Source organism: Helobdella robusta, assembly GCF_000326865.2.
Source record: "Helobdella robusta unplaced genomic scaffold HELROscaffold_13, whole genome shotgun sequence".
Taxonomy (NCBI): Eukaryota; Metazoa; Annelida; class Clitellata; order Rhynchobdellida; family Glossiphoniidae; genus Helobdella; species Helobdella robusta.
This window is the reverse complement of record NW_008703718.1, coordinates 3,002,045-3,020,412: the sequence shown is the minus strand read 5'-3', so window position 1 is coordinate 3,020,412 and position 18,368 is coordinate 3,002,045. Positions and strand designations below refer to the sequence as shown.

The 18,368-nt window shown below is 32.4% G+C and overlaps 4 protein-coding genes across 4 annotated transcripts in view; 3 read left to right on the top strand and 1 right to left on the bottom strand.

Annotated features, from left to right (window-relative positions):
- HELRODRAFT_168460 (hypothetical protein) overlaps positions 1–2,438 on the top strand; it is a gene marked incomplete at both ends in the record, with an annotated part of 2,686 nt that extends 248 nt beyond the window's left edge. The window contains 2 exons of the mRNA XM_009014319.1: positions 483–1,483; positions 2,382–2,438. Of these exons, the coding sequence (XP_009012567.1) occupies positions 483–1,483; positions 2,382–2,438 (1,058 nt within the window). The remainder of the gene's footprint in view (positions 1–482; positions 1,484–2,381) is intronic.
- Positions 2,439–3,171: 733 nt separating this feature from the next.
- Positions 3,172–6,061, top strand: HELRODRAFT_190511 (hypothetical protein; the record flags this gene model as incomplete). The annotated part of the gene is made up of 3 exons (XM_009014318.1): positions 3,172–3,315; positions 4,900–4,953; positions 5,092–6,061. The coding sequence occupies 3 exons, from the start codon at positions 3,172–3,174 to the stop codon at positions 5,503–5,505; spliced, it is 612 nt and encodes a 203-aa protein (XP_009012566.1). The 3' UTR covers positions 5,506–6,061.
- Positions 6,062–7,751: 1,690 nt separating this feature from the next.
- Positions 7,752–9,820, top strand: HELRODRAFT_190510 (hypothetical protein). Its single transcript, XM_009014317.1, has 3 exons — positions 7,752–8,707; positions 8,776–8,983; positions 9,052–9,820. Exons 1-3 carry the CDS (start codon positions 7,958–7,960, stop codon positions 9,213–9,215), a joined length of 1,122 nt encoding a protein of 373 aa, XP_009012565.1. The 5' UTR covers positions 7,752–7,957; the 3' UTR covers positions 9,216–9,820.
- A 451-nt stretch (positions 9,821–10,271) lies between these two features.
- On the bottom strand, positions 10,272–12,159 carry HELRODRAFT_156467 (hypothetical protein; the record flags this gene model as incomplete). The annotated part of the gene is made up of 7 exons (XM_009014316.1): positions 10,272–10,373; positions 10,501–10,614; positions 10,778–10,872; positions 11,048–11,155; positions 11,303–11,411; positions 11,590–11,763; positions 11,977–12,159. 7 exons carry the CDS (start codon positions 12,157–12,159, stop codon positions 10,272–10,274), a joined length of 885 nt encoding a protein of 294 aa, XP_009012564.1.
- Between the last annotated feature and the right edge of the window lie 6,209 nt (positions 12,160–18,368).

Sequence of the window (18,368 nt, the reverse complement as noted above, 5' to 3'; positions counted from 1 at the left end):
GCATGCATGCATGCATACATACATACATACATACATACATACATACATACATACATACATACATACATACATACATACATACATACATATATTGGTCTCCGTTGGTCAGACGTTGGTCATATATTGGTCATACATACATACATACATACATACATACATACATACATACATACATATATTGGTGTATTGGTCTCCGAACAGGTTGGCAGATTTAGATTTTATGTTATTAATTCGAATAAATTCGTATTTAAAATTATATATCCACATTTATTTTAATTTTAATTAATTTTAATTAAATGTTCGTATTTAATCTTAAGTTATATATCCGGTTTTAATTTTAAGTTATATAGTTATATTTAAATAATATAATTTAAGCGGCACACAGGCGCTTGGTTTTAAAGTTGTCTTTCTACAATTTTTTATGTTATATGCCTTATGTACAGTTTACAATAATAATAATTACAATAATTTTATATTATAAGCCTTATGTACAGTTTACAATATAATAACAGTTTGCCTTGCTGGTTTCTTAATGTTGAGTCAAGGACATGTACCAAGCACGACTTCCCTCACTCTGTGCCATGTGTGTTATAAACATTTTAAAGTGGGGCAGGATGGTACTCTCGTTAGACATGGCGGAAAAGTGAAAGGCTCAGAATGTCCGGGATCTTTGAAGCACCCACCTTCGAGCAGAAAACGAAGGTCGCTCAATGTCGTCAACGCCAACATCTCAAAGACGAGTGAAGACTCAAGGGTCCTTGATACCGCTGTCGATATGAAGAGTAAATCGTCACTGGCTGAAAAATTTGTTGAAAAATCATCGGGCTGTCGGTTAGTTGACCATGTGCCCAAGCAATCACGTGGTAAGTTTGGCCGGATGTTGAAGGATATTTTGAATAACATCTGTGATAACCCATCAAATGCCATTCTCTGGTTCAGGTTGCTATTCATTCCCCGCTTGATTCTCCGAAAGGATCTTCGAGGTGGAGGAAAAAAAAACATCAGCGCAAAAATTAATAGCAGATTAGATGCTTTTGGAGAGGGCTCATTGGAAGAGTTGATGAAATCTGTCGAACCAATTGTAAAGGGGCAAGATGAAAGGGTTCGTAAACCAAAGCTTAGTGCTTTAGTCAAATGCAAAATAGAACAGGGAAACGTGAGAAATGCTATGAGGATTTTAGCATCGACGGATACGATGGCTCCGGATTCGACAGACACTATCAACTCCCTAAAGGACAAACATCCTCCCGCTCCGTTAGACAGAAAACCAAGTCCCAACAAAGAATCGACAAGCGTTACAGTTAATCCCCAACAAATTATGTTGTGCTTGAGGCAGTTTCCAAAAGGAACCTCAGGAGGTAGAGATGGCCTAACCCCACAGCATTTAAGGGATTTAACGCATGATAAAATAGAAACATCAGAACTTATCAGTGCCATGACCGGTTTTATCAATCTGCTGTTGAGTGGCGTTTGTCCACCCGAGGTAGTTCCATACTTGTTTGGCGGGAGATTGGTGGCCTTGTCAAAGAAGGATGGTGGTGTCAGACCTATTGCCATTGGATGTGTATGGAGACGCTGGGCTGCAAAATGTGCGTTATTGGTCATCAAGGACAGGGTGGGTCCAATTCTCCAGCCTCAGCAGGTCGGTGTCGGGATTAGCGGTGGAGCAGAAGGAGCGATACACGCTGTCAGGCGATTCGTCAATAATATGAAGGAAGATGAAGGCTTTCTAAAACTTGATTTTTCAAATGCTTTCAATTCGATTCGTCGTGACCATATGCTTCAATGCGTCAAATCTCGGCTCCCAGAAATTTTCAATTTTTGCTGGTTGGCGTACGATGCTGATTCATTCCTGTCACTTGGTAACAGCATCATTTTTTCATCAGAAGGTGTGCAACAAGGGGATCCTTTGGGACCGTTGCTCTTTTCGCTGTCGATCGANCCACTGGTAAAGGCATTTCGATCTAAATTTGTTGTCGCATACTTGGACGATATTGCGTTGGGGGGATGTGTAAAGGACCTAATGGATGATGTGGAATTGATCAACAGTAATGGTCGTGAATATGGTCTCAAGTTGAATTTAAAAAAATGCGAAATCACTACAAATTCAACAGCTTTATCTCTCGCCCAATCAAATATTAAAAGAATTGAGATGAATGACCTAGAATTTTTGGGTTCGATAGTTTGTAGAGGAAAACGCCATGATAATTTTTGGGCTAAAAAGCTGGAGGATTTTAAACATATTATGTCAATGATGACGGAGATTGGCAAGCATGACGCCCTTGTCCTGTTGACGCAGGCAGCATTCATTCCAAGGCTGTCATACTTTTTACGTACATTTAATTCATTTTAGTTTTAGTTTAATTCATTTTGTATTTTAGAGAACATTGCTAAGTGCCCTTCTGTGCGAGACCCTGTACACTAATATTGTCTGTTGAGCAGGGGCGAAATGATAGTTTTTATGGCTATTGTTTTTAACCAAGGGCTCGCACATACATACATACATACGAACATAAAGTTTGAAATAGTTAAACAACATTTGGCCAATTAGCAATTTTATCATACATAATGTTCCGTGAGTCTAGCTTTGTTTATGTCTTTGTGCGTTCGTGTGATCCGGTGTTGGTTTTATGCTTGCAAGTTTGTATGCATTTTTGTATGTTTGTTTGTAAGTTTTAATGTGTGTTTATAAGTTGGTATGTATGTTTGTAAGTTTGTATATACATTTTTTTTAAAGTTTGTTTAGGCCGTGTTATTACTAACGTCTTTAAATACTAGTTCTCGTCCTTTTTTTGTTTATTTTTCATTTTTTTTGTTAGCAAAATATTTTCTGTCCTTCATACATTTGTGGGTTTTCTGTTTGTTATGCATTTGTTTTCTTTTCTTTGTCTATTCCCCGCTGATATTTAATTAGTTTGCGAATATTTGTTGCCGGTGTAAACATGTGTGAAAACAAATACAAAAATCAGGGCTCAGTTGATCGCACATACATTCCACACACATACACACACACAGAGACACACACACACATTCACACACACACATACACACACACGCGGACACATATTTTCTAATGCATTCATACGAGATAGTTTTAACACGTTTCGAATGTCCAGCTGGATGTGCCTTGTTTATTTACGTTAAGAAGTTCGTTATGTGTTTGCGTGCAATATGTCTGTTTATGTCTCTCTCTTTCTCTCTCTCCTCTCTCCTCTCTCTCTCCTCTCTCTCTTTCTCTCTCTTCCTCTCTTCATGCTTCTGCTTGTTCCAGTATTGTATGAATTCTACCGAATTGTTGGCATTAATCAATTTAAAGTTTGTCTTTTTGATTTTCCATACTAGAATTTTCTGGAAATTGTCCAATTTATTGAAAATAGAATTTCTATCTAAGTTCATCATGAATAATTTGATAATAATTCTACTTTTAATAAACTGAATATTTTCCAAAAAATTCTAGTATGGCAAATTGAAAAGACAAACTTTAAATTGATTAATGCCAACAATTCGATAGAATTCATACAATACTGTATAAAATATGGTCTCCTTCCAACATGTATGTATATTTGTATGTGTGTTTGTATTTATGTATATACATATGTATGTATATATGTGTACAAATGTATGTGTTTATCTGTACTTTTGTAAGTCTTTCAAACAACCAGTGTGGTCTCGATGAAATGTGTTTGAGTTGGGTTGTGCGTTCTGTTTACCTTGTTAAGAAGACATGTCATGTGTGTTTGTTTGTTTGCCATCGTTTTGTATACGAGTAATGCCGCTAGCATGTTTTTGTGTACGTTGTCTGGTTTTTAAGTTTGTTTCGTTCTTTCGTTCGTTCGTTCGTTCGTTTGTCTGTTTGTTGCTTAGTTCCTTTGTTTCATACAATAAGTTGTGTCTTCATCTCTTGATAGCATCTTCTGGGGTTTTCTTTGTTTAAAAACCTCTTTCAATTAATCTACCAATATACCAAAAATTAACTTGTTAAACCAATAATGAGTTTTACTGCTTGATCAGTCCAACTTCTCAACCTAGCGTCATAATCGCTCAACAATCATTTCATCAATAAAATCTACCAGCTCATTTCCATCAACAATAACCAACCGACCAACCAGCCATCCAACCAGCCGGCAAGATTGAATGAAACAAACATTCATCACTGATTTTATTTCTTCATTAATTGGACAATCCTCAGCTGTTCATTATGGTCTTGCAACTTGTGCTATTGTTTGTATGTAATGCCGTCTCTATATCATTATTCTTTATTTATTCTCAATCCAGTTCAACATTTCATTTTATTTTGTAATCCGTTTAAACGTGCGCTTCGGTTATTTACACAGTAAATTTAATACAATACAATATACCCTGCAAAATTCAACACACGATACAGCAATAAAATATAAAATACAATATTCAATTCTTGAAGTAGAAAAACGTTTAAGAATATAAATTATTTTTGCATATGAATATATGAATGTATATGGTGTGTGTATGTGTATGTGTGATGGTGCTTGGGTGTACGTGATTAATAAGAAACATCCTCCACAAACTTTCCTGTATAATCACGTTCGGCAGCACACACCCACCCCAAAGTGTAGGATACTAATATTTTGATGTTCCCATCTGCGTGAACGTTGCCAGAGGATGCGTGTAGCGGTGGTTGGGAGCTGTCCACATGTGCTGCTGCTGCATCTTGCGCGCATGAATCAATCGCTTTTTAATCGTTTCCCAACTCAATTTTATATTCAAGAATACGCCGGCTTAATCGCTTTGCTTTTAGGCAGTAGTTTTTTTATTTTACAACAAATTTTTTAGCAGGGAGATAAAAATTATACATTTTTATTGTTTGAAAAATAAATGTGAATATTTTTTTATGTTTCAGTGAACTGCGATTCCTGCCTGCAGAGGACTCAATTGAAAAACCTTCAAGAAGTTTGCAGTAAAGACTTTGGTACGAAAGTTATAAATCATTTTTTAAATTGCTCCTGTTTTTTAATGAAAATTCTTGAATATAAAAGAATAATTTTTGTTACTATCATTAAAATTTGCAACAAAACTTTTAAATTTTTGTTTACAGTTCTTGTAATTCATGTGCAGTCACGCAAAGTGCACAAAAAATTTTCCAAGTATGGCGTTAAAATTTTGAAAGTTTTCAAGAAGCTACCAAACTCGCTGTCCCTACTTTCTTCATCGTCATCGTCGTCATCAGTAGCTGCAGTCAGCAATGGAAGCAAGCAAAAAGTTCAGCGATCCAACTTGGATGGGGTTTTGTGGTTAGCATCGCCTCCATCGTGCAGCTGCAAGAAACTGAAGAGGGGAATGATGTACCTACTTATTGGTCGGAGTAGCGAGAGACCAAATGAAAGATACGAAATGAAACGAAACAACCGAAACAAGCCTACCATCATTTTGGACCAGGAGAGTAAAGCTGTCAAGTGGTCTGTTGATGTTGAGAAGAAATTGAGAAAGTTGATTACGCGGGAAACTGGAAAGTCGGGAAACAGATGTTGAAGTTCTCAGCTGATTGATTTATTATTCATTTGTAATTGCATTTTTAAACTCTTTTTCATGATGCGAAACGATGAAGGAATGCATTAAAACATTTACGAACAATCGAACGTTGAAAAATAATGGACTTATTTGCATTTGTTTTTATTTCATTATTGATATTTTCTCAACTCAAAATGTGCATGTATAATTTTTTTAAACGTCGTGAAAATTGTACAAGTTTTTCTTCTCAAACTTTTGAAAATTCACAATTTCTTCCATTTAAATTATTTTATTCATCATTTTGTACGTTTTTACTCAGGTTCGGATAGATTTTAAGGCACGTTTGCAAATTCATCGAAAACTTATTAGTTTTGCACCGGCCAGTCCTTAAAACTTTAGCAATATAACAACTCTCAATCCATCTAAATACTTGGTGTCTCAAATATTTGGGTCCAACAACTTGAAACTAAGTGTCTACGAGATTATTCGTTTCAATGCAAAATCGAATCTTGCATTTTTTGTACTTTTTCTAATTCAATTTGTTAGTTTTGAATTTTTGAAATAAAAGTCATCAAACGAATTATGGTTTCAATTGATTTTTTAGTTAATCAATTTCCACAAATAATCAATTTTTATCATTTTATGTTCATAATGTAATATGATGACAGAAAAACCAGCCATGAAAATAATGTCAGACCTGATTATTTAAAAAAAGCACTATTTCTCAATTTTGTTTCTTGCCAGCTGTCGCTGCAATAACCAATAGACTCAATAACCAGTTACAGCACTTCAATCAGGACTGAACTCATCCCAGAGCCCATTTTCAAAGCAAAAGGTAACGCTGGCGTTTGCGTCTTCTGCATTTGCTGCTTCTCTTGAACTTCTTCGCCTTACCGGTCACGCAACTGCGTGACCTCCTTCTTCTTCCTCTGCTTGCTGGGTCGGCAGATTTCCTCAACTCTTCGTCCGCTGTTCTTTCATCGGCCATTATGGTTTATTTGGTGTCGTTCAATGTTAGTATTATTATCGTTGTTTGATTATTAATAATGTTGATTGTTTTAAAGATTTCAAGAAAAGTAAATTTTCTAATGTGTTGTTGTTCAGTAATGATGCATTGCGTCATTAAGTTAAATTATTACGCACGCGACATAGATACGAAAAAAAATTTATTATCTTTATTGTATAATTTTATGGCTTGTTAGTTCATTTCTACTCTCTATTTTTATGCTTTCTGTATAAATATTTGATTTAAATTGTTTATTTTCAATATTTTTCAAACCCTCCAGTTTCGACGACAACACGAAATAAAAATCAGTTTATTTATCTTTTACCTTTGTTATATTTTGGATGATGCATCATCTTTCAATGTCGTAATATTATTTGTTTACATTTCTATCGTCTAATAGCAAGTATTTTTCCATTTCTGAGTGCCCATACCAGCGGAATTTTTCTATTAGGAAGTTTTCTTACAACCCAACGCTAATTTGTCAAACATTTCAATTTCGAAAATATTTATATCACAAACGCTAACTGCATTCAGTTTTGAATAACAATGAATCCAGAAGTTAGCATATTCAATCACTGAAAAATCGTTTTAAATTTGAAGCAACAATTGTTAATCATAAATTATGATAATTTTGATACGAAGGAAGAGAGAAAGTTGGCAGCCGCGGAAATAAGTCGAAGCCGATCTCGAGGCAGGAGGAGCAGGAGCAAGTCATGCAAGGGCAGGAAGGGCAGGAAAGAGGCCAGAAAGTCGAGGCGCAGCTGCAAGAAGAGGGTCAAGTGCTTCCTCGCTCCTTACTGATTCGCATGTGGAAAGTCAGCAGCGGTCGTCACTATCTGGAAGGATCAACTGCTTGCAAGATGATGGATTTTGTTGGACATTAGAAAATAAGATCAAATTTTATAACATGTAATTTTTGGTTATTAATACTCATTTTTTAAGACTCCATTTAAACACAATGTGGCTACGATGAACGCGTATATACTAAAAATAAAAACATTAAAAAACTGGATTATGGAGTTTCTATATGAAAAAATAAACAGCAAAAGTAGCCAAATAACGAAACAAGAGGCTCGCGGTGTTAGCTGTAGTAGATTAGTATATAAGTATGCATTTGTCACGAACTACGTGTGTGTTAGCGTGGTACATAGAAGATAAGTATTGTTTTAGTGTGCAGACCTAGCCAGTGTACGGTTCATTGTTTAGCTGCTTGATTGCTATCTATACAGCAAATTTTAAGTCACACCGCATTGGTGTGGTAATTTAATCAGCGTTGAACATAAAAAGTTTAAAAACTTTTCAAATAAATTTAAAATATGCTTTAAATAATCGAAACTTGAATTATATTTAACAAAAATATAGATTAAAATTTAACAAATATATTTTAGTAACGCGTTTATTAGAGCTCATCAGAAATTTTTATTTTGACGTGTTTTCAATAACATCTTAATCGTTTTAAATCTGAAAATGTCAAATGCGATAAAAAAGTTTGAGATCCACCTGGACCATGATATCGATGAGAAGTATCAGTACGAACCCGGTGAGCCACTTTCCGGAAACATTGTTTTGGTGCTGGGAGAAGATTTGTTTATTAAATCTATAAAAGTTCAAATAAGAGGCGAGGCTATGGTAGGTCTTGATGACGAAGATGCTAATAAATCACCAGAAACTTCGTTGCGAGCGTCCGAGATATACGTTGATGACATTGTATCTGTGTTCGATGAACAGAAACCAACAACGCTTCCACGAGGAAATCATAGTTTCCCTCTCAATTACGTTCTACCGACAAACTTACCCTCATCATTTATCGGAAAACTCGGTAGCATCACTTATGTTATAAAGGCGACAGTAAAGCAAGGTTTCGAGAATCAAGTCAGTATCGGATCGAACATAACGAGTGAACCCTTTCTTGTCCTGCGTCAGCATGACCTCAAGAAATATCCTGAACTATTTCGACCCAAGCACGTTCGCTTGACCAAGTCATCGACGTGCAGTTTTTTGTTTTGCAATAAAGGAAAATTGGAAGCTGAATTTCAAGTTTACAAGACTGGGTTCTTGCCGGGTGAGGACATCTTGATCAACGCTCAAATTAATAATGATTATCCCAGCAGTATTATAGCTGCACAGGCTATCCTATTCTTAAACAGTTACTTTCATGCTAAAAATCGAAGTCAGCAAAACAATCAGATTGTTAACAAAAAAGTCGACAGTCTCCCGGTAAACAGAATAATTTTTTATATCATCATTGTATAAAATTTTCTAACATTCAACTTTGGTAAACACAGATTGACTACGGAGCCGAACGAACCTGGACAGATTTCAGACTCCCTGTGCCACCATTCATTCCGGAGTCGAGGTTGGATGGATGTGTCTTGATAGATATCGAGTACATGTTACATTTCAGGCTAGAATTTGATGATGGCGATTGTGCCGAGGCAAAGATTCCCGTCGTCATTGGCACTCCAGTGGAAGAAAGGAAGAAACACGGGAAAGGTACGCAGAATGAAATAAAGTTTAAATTTGTAAAAAGTTAAAATAATTTTTAAATAATTGAAATATAGGGGCCTGGAATGAAAAAGATTACCCAATAAGTTCGGGAGATAATTTTGACTTTACTGGCAACGCATTTGATGACATCAACGTGGATAAGAAGGATCTCGAAAGATTTAGACATCCTATGGAGGAAGGCGAGACTAAGGATAACATACTTTTCCAAGAGGACTGAGTCCATTTATTTATCTGCTCTTCCGCACTCAGCTATCTAATTACTCTAATTTGCTCCTTCACCATTCGAATTATTATTTTGAAAATTACAAAGTTTTATTTTCAGTTATGTTTAATTAGACACATAAAGGCGTTAGATTCGTCAAAAAACAAATTTATGTATGTATCTATTTAATTCATTTAATAATTCATATATACATACACGTTTGTATTGTATACATAAATACGCGCGTGTGTATATAAAGATAGATTATTATTTTTATTAACAAGATTTCGTGTACATACACAGTGATGCATATGTAAAATAATTTTAAAATAAAAACTGTTCAATGTATAAAATGATTATTGTAGTGTTACAATAATCTCTACATCGATTCATTCAAGCTTATTTCGTTCATGATTTGAAAAATGTTAACTGAAATAAATGAAATATTTTAGCGATACAATTAAAATGTCATTAACTTATGATTATTTCTTTGAATAAATAAATAAACGGCATTTTAAAAAATTCCACAAAATATTCTAAGGCAACTATATATAACATCTAAAAATTAGCAGAATTAATCATTATTAATTATTAATTTATTAATATAATCTTTAAATCAAGCTGATTAAAACATGTTTGGCATGAAAAGAAAAAAAAGATAAAAATATAAGCTACTTTATCAGCCAAAAGGACTCATCACAGCTAATTAAAATGATAGAAAATACATTTTTGTATGCAGTAGATTTTCATATTTCATAAATAATATCCTATAATATAATGGACTATCTTGAATCGATACTTTGAGAAAAAACAAATTTATCAAAAATCAAACAAACATCAAGTTCGTTCTCTACCACTAACCTATAGTTAATAAATATACTGAGTTGAAGCAAATATAGTGGCGTATAAAATGAATAAAAGTTTTGTGCAAAAATTTGATTAGTGATATAACAAAACATCAAGAGAAAAAAAACCACTACAGATTTTGATAGTGATAACATGCAACAAAAAGATACACAAAGCAAGATATACGTGGATGGATATTTGATACATGGATACATAGATACACATTCAACTCTTGTTGTACAACTTTTTTGTCACCTCATACACGTAACTGATGTCTGGTCTTTTCTCTGGGTCGGAGTTTATGCAGGAGTCTATCAGGTTGCTTAGCTGTCAAGGAGATTGTACCATTAATTAGCAATCTGATTACTAAACTGTTTTAAAATTGAACTTAAAACAATTAATTAGTTGACAGAAAATTAAAAAAGCCAATGAAAGAACAAAATGACGAAATGACTTCTAGAGAATAGTTGTCGGAAGGAAGAGGCGGGTAGTCACACTGCTCGATCTTCTTGCACAATGAGTACAAATTCATTTTCTCTCCATAAAATGGCGACTGCAAAGCTGCCATCTGTTCACAAAATAATAAATATTATAAATGAAATTTAAATGCAAGAAGGTGCAATGATGAAAAATCAATATTCGTTAAAAAACTAGCCACTTTATTTTTTAATGTCATGTTTTAGGCTAAGAGCTAGAAAATGGGAAGTTAAAAATTCTCAAGACCCACTCACTTCGTAAAGTAGACATCCAAGTGACCAAATATCAGACTTCAGGTTGTAACCATTCTCGTGGATACGTTCAGGGGACATGTAATAGGGAGTGCCAACTTGATTTCAAGTGAAAAATAAAACACATGATGAATTTTAAACAAAATATTAATGAACAAGTCAACTTTTAAGATTGATATGACAGCTTTTTAAATTATTACCTAACAATTAGATAATTTAATATACTAATTATTAAACATTATTTAATAATTATAAAAAAAACTCCCAACCAACCCAAAGAATGTGCCGCATTGGATTTAGAGCTGAAGAACCTGCCTAGTCCAAGATCTCCTAACTTCACAATACCTTCTGCTGTTATGAAAACGTTGGCAGGCTTTATGTCTGGAAAAAAAATAATTTAATGTCATAATTAAATAATTAATAAATAATTAAATACAAAATGTCAAAATTTCTTTAATTTAATAAAATTTTATTAAATCATTCACAGAATAGATGAAATGTTATTTTCAGAAGGAATATAAAAATTACCTCTGTGCATGATTCTCTTAGAATGCATGTGATCAAGCGCACTACAAATCTGAGTAAAATACTTCCATATTGTCTTCTCTGGAATTATTTTGTCTTGCTTCTTGAAGTGCTGATCATCATATGTGTGTGGTAACAATTAATAAAAATTAATTCTAATTACAATCTTTACAGTAAACAATAATACCAATAATGTTGATACAGGTTTTACAAGAAATATTACAACATATCCAAAAAAATTTACAACATATCCAAAAGGTTTTACAACTGTAAACTGATAAAACTCCAACCTTTATCATTCTAGAAAGATCACCGGCATCTGCCAATTCTAGAACAATATTCAATTCATTGTCACCCACAAATGATGCCAGGTATCGTATAACATTTGGATGATCAAGGTGCTTCAATAAATCTATTTCTTTTATACAATCTTGCCTTGCTTTTGCATCCATCATTTCAAATATCTAAAAAAATTACAAAAAGGTATCGTGAAAAAGTACAAAAATTGTGAATAAATTTTGACATATATTTTAAAACAAATTATAAAATTAACAAAATATGGATAGCTTGAAATATAAAACTTGAAAAACATTTAAAATTATGCTAAAAAGTTTTTAACATTTGTAAATCTATATTATTATTGATTTGCTACTTCTTTATTACAAAACTCAACTGACTTGAACTTTCTTGAGCGCAACAATCTGATTATTAATGAGACATCTTGCCCGATACACAACACTAAATTGGCCCTTCCCAATCTTCCTTTCAATTTCAAAATTGGATTCCTTGCAATAAATATTCTCTTCAGCTGATGATGAAACAGCAGCATTAGCTTGTTGATCATCAGATGAGTTGGACATGTTAGTAAATTTTAGAACAAGACATCAAACTGATCAAACAAGAAAATGGTGATTAAATTTCGAATAGTAATATCGAATAAAAAATAAATTTGTTCTCGTCAATCAGACAATCTCGGTTGAAGTGTTTCACAAAAAAACCTGCAACATTTATCGATTGGATCCAGGAGAATCAATATAAAGAATATTTAAAAGTAAACTTAGTTTTAATTTGGAGATGAATTTTTAACATTTATCAGCTGACCGCATCATACATACATTAAAGAATACACATTTAGAATAATTGACTAAATATTATTATGTGTATGAGAATAAGCTTTGGTCAGTGTAGTTAAAAAACTTTTAAAATACACATTTTAGGCTATAATTTGAAAATTTTCAACACAATTCAATCGTTGTTCAGCTCTGAAGTCTTTTGACACCCATCATTTTGTCAATCGACTGCTACTTTAATCATAACGGACGAATTTTACATAAAGTATAACAATTCTAATTGAATTAGAAAGTGATTGAGCTGTTAGTTTTTCATAATTGGAAACTATAAATTTGCCATATAAAATGAAATAATTTTATTTTATTGAAACCAAATCAGTTACATGGCGTACCTACAAGAGAAATCTCGGGTCGCCTGCCCGTTATCCTTCATACATGCTTGCACTTTTTTCAATCGTCTCAAAAACCGGGCAACGTAAAATCTACTAAACTTCAAATCCGTCGCTTTGTCAACATACATCGTCATTCTAGTCTTTCTAAATTTTCCGGTTAGCTAAATATTTTTAGCATCTGGATCTGTCATCAATTTTTTGCAAGTGCGAAACCAGATCTAGCATTGCAAAGGCATCACATTTCAAAAATGAAATAGTTCTCTAAAACTTTTCGTTAGTGGTCGAACTTTTGATGATTCGTGCCTAATTGGATGCAAATATGATTCAATTTACGTTCAGTATCTATTTAACTGGAGAGTACTTTGCTTCTAAGAAGCATTTGATGCCATTAACTGAATAATGGGCTCACTTCAATTTAGTTCGTTCAAATGGAAGATCAAAAAATTAAAAATCACACGCGCAACCGGGTTAAATGAAATTTTATAGTACCTGCCTGCGACGCAACCGCGTACTTTGTGCCAATTTATCACAACAAATATAAAATGAAAACCGTCAAATTTAATATGATTACCATGGATATATTATATATATCCATGATGATTACTGATTACAAAAATAAAATATAAACAAAAAACAAACTTCAAAGGCACAAAACACATGCATATTACATACCCATATAAACAAATAATTTATGTACATATATATATATATATTCATGTGTGTGTAGGTATGTGTGAGTGTGTTTGCTGTGTAGTGTGTTCTTCGTGTATCCGTGTGCATCACGTGGGCTCGTATATGAAACAAAATATTCGGCGGTTGCAAGCCAATTTTGAAAATCTGACAAATGAATGAAAACTCGAGGCACAACAACACTCGTCAACATAAATAATATTAGTAGAAAGTTCAACAAATTTGAAATTAAAACGTAGCAGCACAAGACGCAATAGAGATAAACAAACCGCGAACAACGTCAACATGCATTTATAACAAATTGTACAGCGTTTAAGAAACAAGATGTGCAACAAACTTTCATATATTTTACCGCAGAATATACACACGAAGGTCTGTTGACTCGCAAACGAACTACGCATTAAAAACGATGCAACATTAACAACAAATACCAATCAACAAACACCGACATCAATCTCATCGGAGTAACTTGAATGAATTAAAGAGAATAACAACCATTATCATAACAAATCATATTAGCAGACATTATTACAACAAAACGTAAGAAAGCATAGCGCAGACTCAATCAACACACCTACCTATATGTATTTCGTTATGGCTCTTACGTTAACAACCAGGTTAAATAAAATTAATCTCAATTTTCTTCTTTACTTTAAATGGTATAAAATTTGGCTGTGAAACGTGACTATCACTAAAATAACGATATAACGTTTGAAAAGATTATCAATAGTGATAAATAATAATAAATTATATAGCAATATACAATATTGTACAAATCGCCTCATATTAATTATTTCACTAACATAACTAATGTGTATATGTGTGTGTGTATCTATGTGTGTGTGTGTTTGAACCGTGTGTGTACGTGCATGTATGATAGCATGTTAGTACGAACGTCCTATGTATAAAAATGATTAAAATGTCTTCTATAGAAGTTGAAATATTTCTACATGTAAAAAGAACTAAGAATTAAAATCGGTATTGGCTAAGTTTTAAAGTTTTAATAAAAAGAAATAATATATGAGAATAATATTTATAATATTGTTGTATATATATATATATATATATATATATATATATATATATAATATATATATAATATTGTATACATAAAATTGATATGAAAAAGGAATGTATTGACAAAATCAAACAAATAACCAACCAGTTAATCAATCCGACAATCAATCAATCTATAAATCAATGAACAATCATCATGATAATAAATCTAATACGAAATTATTTTATTTAATTAAACTCATCTCTTTTTCTCGCACACACACAAACACACAGACACACAAACAAAAGCACGCACACACACACACACAAACAAACAAACACATGTATGAAGGTAAAAATAGTGAGAACAGCAATTTTGTCAACTTAACAAGATTAATTGTATCAACGATAACCAATAGAAAAACAATTTTTTTATTAAAAAAAACGATAATAACAACCGTTATAACAAAAATGATGATGATAATAATAATAATAATAATAACTGGTAACAATTATAGCATTCGTTACAATAGCACTTCCTTTCAGACTAATGTTCCCCGAACTAAAAAGTTGATGCCAGGTTTCAAAAACTAAGAGGAGGAAAGAAGTGAAAAAAAAACTTTTAACATGCATCCTATGATTGGATGGATGGATGAATGAATGAATGGATGGATGAATGATATGATGGTTAGATGGATAAATGGATAGATGGATGAATGAATAGATAGATAGATGGAGTCCCATGCTAACAAAACTGATTATGAACATGGTTAATCAAGATACTTTTATAAACCTCTCTTTTTGAAAGCTTTAATTCACAAATAATATTGCCAAAATAATAAAAATAATAGTAATAATAATAATATTAGTAGTAGAAATAATAATAACAACGATAATGATGATAAAATATGGGACATGCATGTTAGTTAAGCAAGCATGCATTAAATAAGCACAAGTGTGTGTGTGTGGTGTGTTTGTATGTGTATGTACACATTCGTTTGAATAGAATGATTTATATATATTGGACATTAGACAATCAAATAAATCAACTGAGAGCTAATTAAATAAATTAAACAAAACTATCTTGGAACCCAATTCATAAATTCATGAATTCATGAATTCATTCATTCAAATGAATAGTAGGATAAGAAAGGGTTACAAATAGCTAAGAAAAAAAATGAATGACTGAATGAATAATTAGTTGAATGAATCAATAAATAAATGAATGGATGGATTGATTGATGAATAAATAAGCGACGAATGAATGAGAAAAACGAACGAAAAAATACACAAAAGTCCTAAATCAACAAGCCGGTTCTAATACTATTAAAAAGGAGTGAAATAAATCTGTATGTATTTGTATGTATGTGTGTGTATGTAATGTATGTGTGTATGTATGTGTGTATGTATGCATGTACGTATGTATCTATGTTAATATGTTAGCAATAAGAGATCAAGGATCTGTGGAAACCGACCTTGCAATCAGCATCGTACTAGACAGCTGCGTTAGGTGAAGAATGAAAAAAAATATTATTATTATTAATGAAATGTTAAAATATTTGCAATTGAAAAAACACTACATCCAATTGTTTTGATAAAATATATTGAATCTGTAAAAAATGAATATATATATATATAAATAAATATATATTTGTATGTATACAAAATATTCACGTGAATTAAATCCTTAACTACCGTTGCGATAAACTACTCAACACAACAGCAACAAAGCAGGCAGACAGAAGAAAATTTATCTCACTTTCAACAGCAACAGCAGCCGATACTAATGCCTCAAACGTTTCTGATCGCTAGAAAGAGAGAGAGTAAGAAAGAGAGAGAATGTTAGCGACATTTCAGTGCATTCATACGTTTGTCAATTAGCTAGTTAGTTAGTTAGCTAATTAGTTAATTAGTTAGTTAGTTAGTTAGCTAGTTAGTTAATTAGTTAATTTTATTAGAACAAATGTTTAAAACAAACTAAAGAAAACACTGAATCGAACCAAAGAATAAGACAAGAAAAAAAATAAACGAACATAGAACCAAATTTATCCACAGCCTTTAGTTTTAATGAAACTTCACTGCCTTGTTTGTTTAATTCAATGATTTCGGAATTTCAAGTAATTTAACTTGCAGAAAATTAGCATTTTTTGAAATAATATAGCCACATCCGGAGAAATAATTCGAATGAAAATTTCAATACAAACCATTTCATCTGATGGCCATCTATTTTTTATATGAAAAGATATATTAAATCAAAACTAATAAATAAACAAATTATAAATAAATAAACAAACAAACAATTAAATGAATAAACAAATGAACAGACAAATGAATAAACAACAATGAGTTGAAAATAGATGAAAAAAATGTACATTTAATTGTTTATACATTTAGATGTGCTGACATGAATATCACATTACTTGCTTACGAACCTTACTGAGCCATGTGTCACACACACGCGCGTACACATACACATACACACAATTCACAATTAAAAATATTGTGAAACTTGAAAAAAAAACAAATAAAAAAAAACAAAAAATATAAAATGCAACAAAGAAGAAAATAACATGTGGGAGATGCAAATGGAAACTGACGAGAAGATGTAATATATGAGAGAAACTAGACGACACAACACATAAGAAAACTGTGGTGTTAATAAAACAACTGACAGTGTGATTCACTTTTGTAACCTGATTTGAAAACCAACAAAATAAATATATCTCGGCTAACTTTTCACATAGTAAAGAACACACTTAACTACACCACGCATACACACACGCACGCACACAAACCACACACACACATACACACACACAACAAAACTTCAATCCAGATCAGATTATGACGTAGTGACTATAATCCGTGCATGTGTATATGTATACATCTGAAGTTATATGTACAGATCTTACATTTAGTTGAGAATTAAACTTGAAAATACCTTAACTGATAATGACTGATGCGTTATAAAAATAATTAACCAAAAATTTAACTATAAATAAATCGGTTAATAAACAAACAACAAAAAAACAATTAATTAATCAATTAAACATAATTAATTGTAAAAACAGAAAATATTAGGAATTTCAAATTAAAACATTCAAATGATTGATATCCACTTGTGCATAAGCTTCCTGGCGCTTCAAATTCGACTTGATCAATACTGCAAGGATTAAGGGTGATGATGAAATGATGTGATATGTAATGATGTGTTGTTGTTACAATGTGATGATGATGTGTTGTTGTTACAATATGACGATGTGTTGTTGTTACAATGTGAAGATGTGTTGTTGTTACAATGTGATGATGTGTTGTTGTTACAATGTGACGACGTGTTGTTGTTACAATCTGATGATAAGTTGTTGTTACAATGTGAAGATGTGTTGTTGTTACAATGTGACGATGTGTTGTTGTTACAATGTGATGATGTGGTGTTGTTGTTACAATGTGATGATGTGGTGTTGTTGTTACAATGTGACGATGTGTTGTTGTTGTTACAATGCGACAATGTGTTGTTGTTACAATGTGATGATGTGTTATTATTACAATGTGACGATGTGTTGTTGATATGTAACAAGGTCCCCTTAACTTGTAATGAGAAATGTCTTGAAAAAATTGACGAAGATGATAAAAATGTTCATCTAAACCATATCGCTGATATCATCATTGACAATGATAACGTTGTTACATGGATACCATAATTGATATTATTAGAATTTAACCCTAGACATCATCAACATACATTATCATTACTCATAACGTCTTAATCATCATCTCAAATCATAAGAAAAAAGATTAGAGCAAATGAAAAAAAGAAGAGGGATACTAAAGAAGTAAAAATGGAAAACTAACGCGTGACAAATGCTCCTATGAGAAGAATGATGGTTATTGTGAGGTTGCCTGCTAGCATGCCTTTTTGTA

Excerpts from the sequence above, each read along its gene's own strand:
- HELRODRAFT_190510 (XM_009014317.1), top strand. The coding sequence starts at position 7,958 with ATGTCAAATGCGATAAAAAAGTTTGAGATCCACCTGGACCATGATATC. Across the intron at positions 8,708-8,775 it reads AAAAAGTCGACAGTCTCCCG|ATTGACTACGGAGCCGAACG; the intron begins GTAAACAGAATA and ends TGGTAAACACAG. Across the intron at positions 8,984-9,051 it reads AAGGAAGAAACACGGGAAAG|GGGCCTGGAATGAAAAAGAT; the intron begins GTACGCAGAATG and ends ATTGAAATATAG.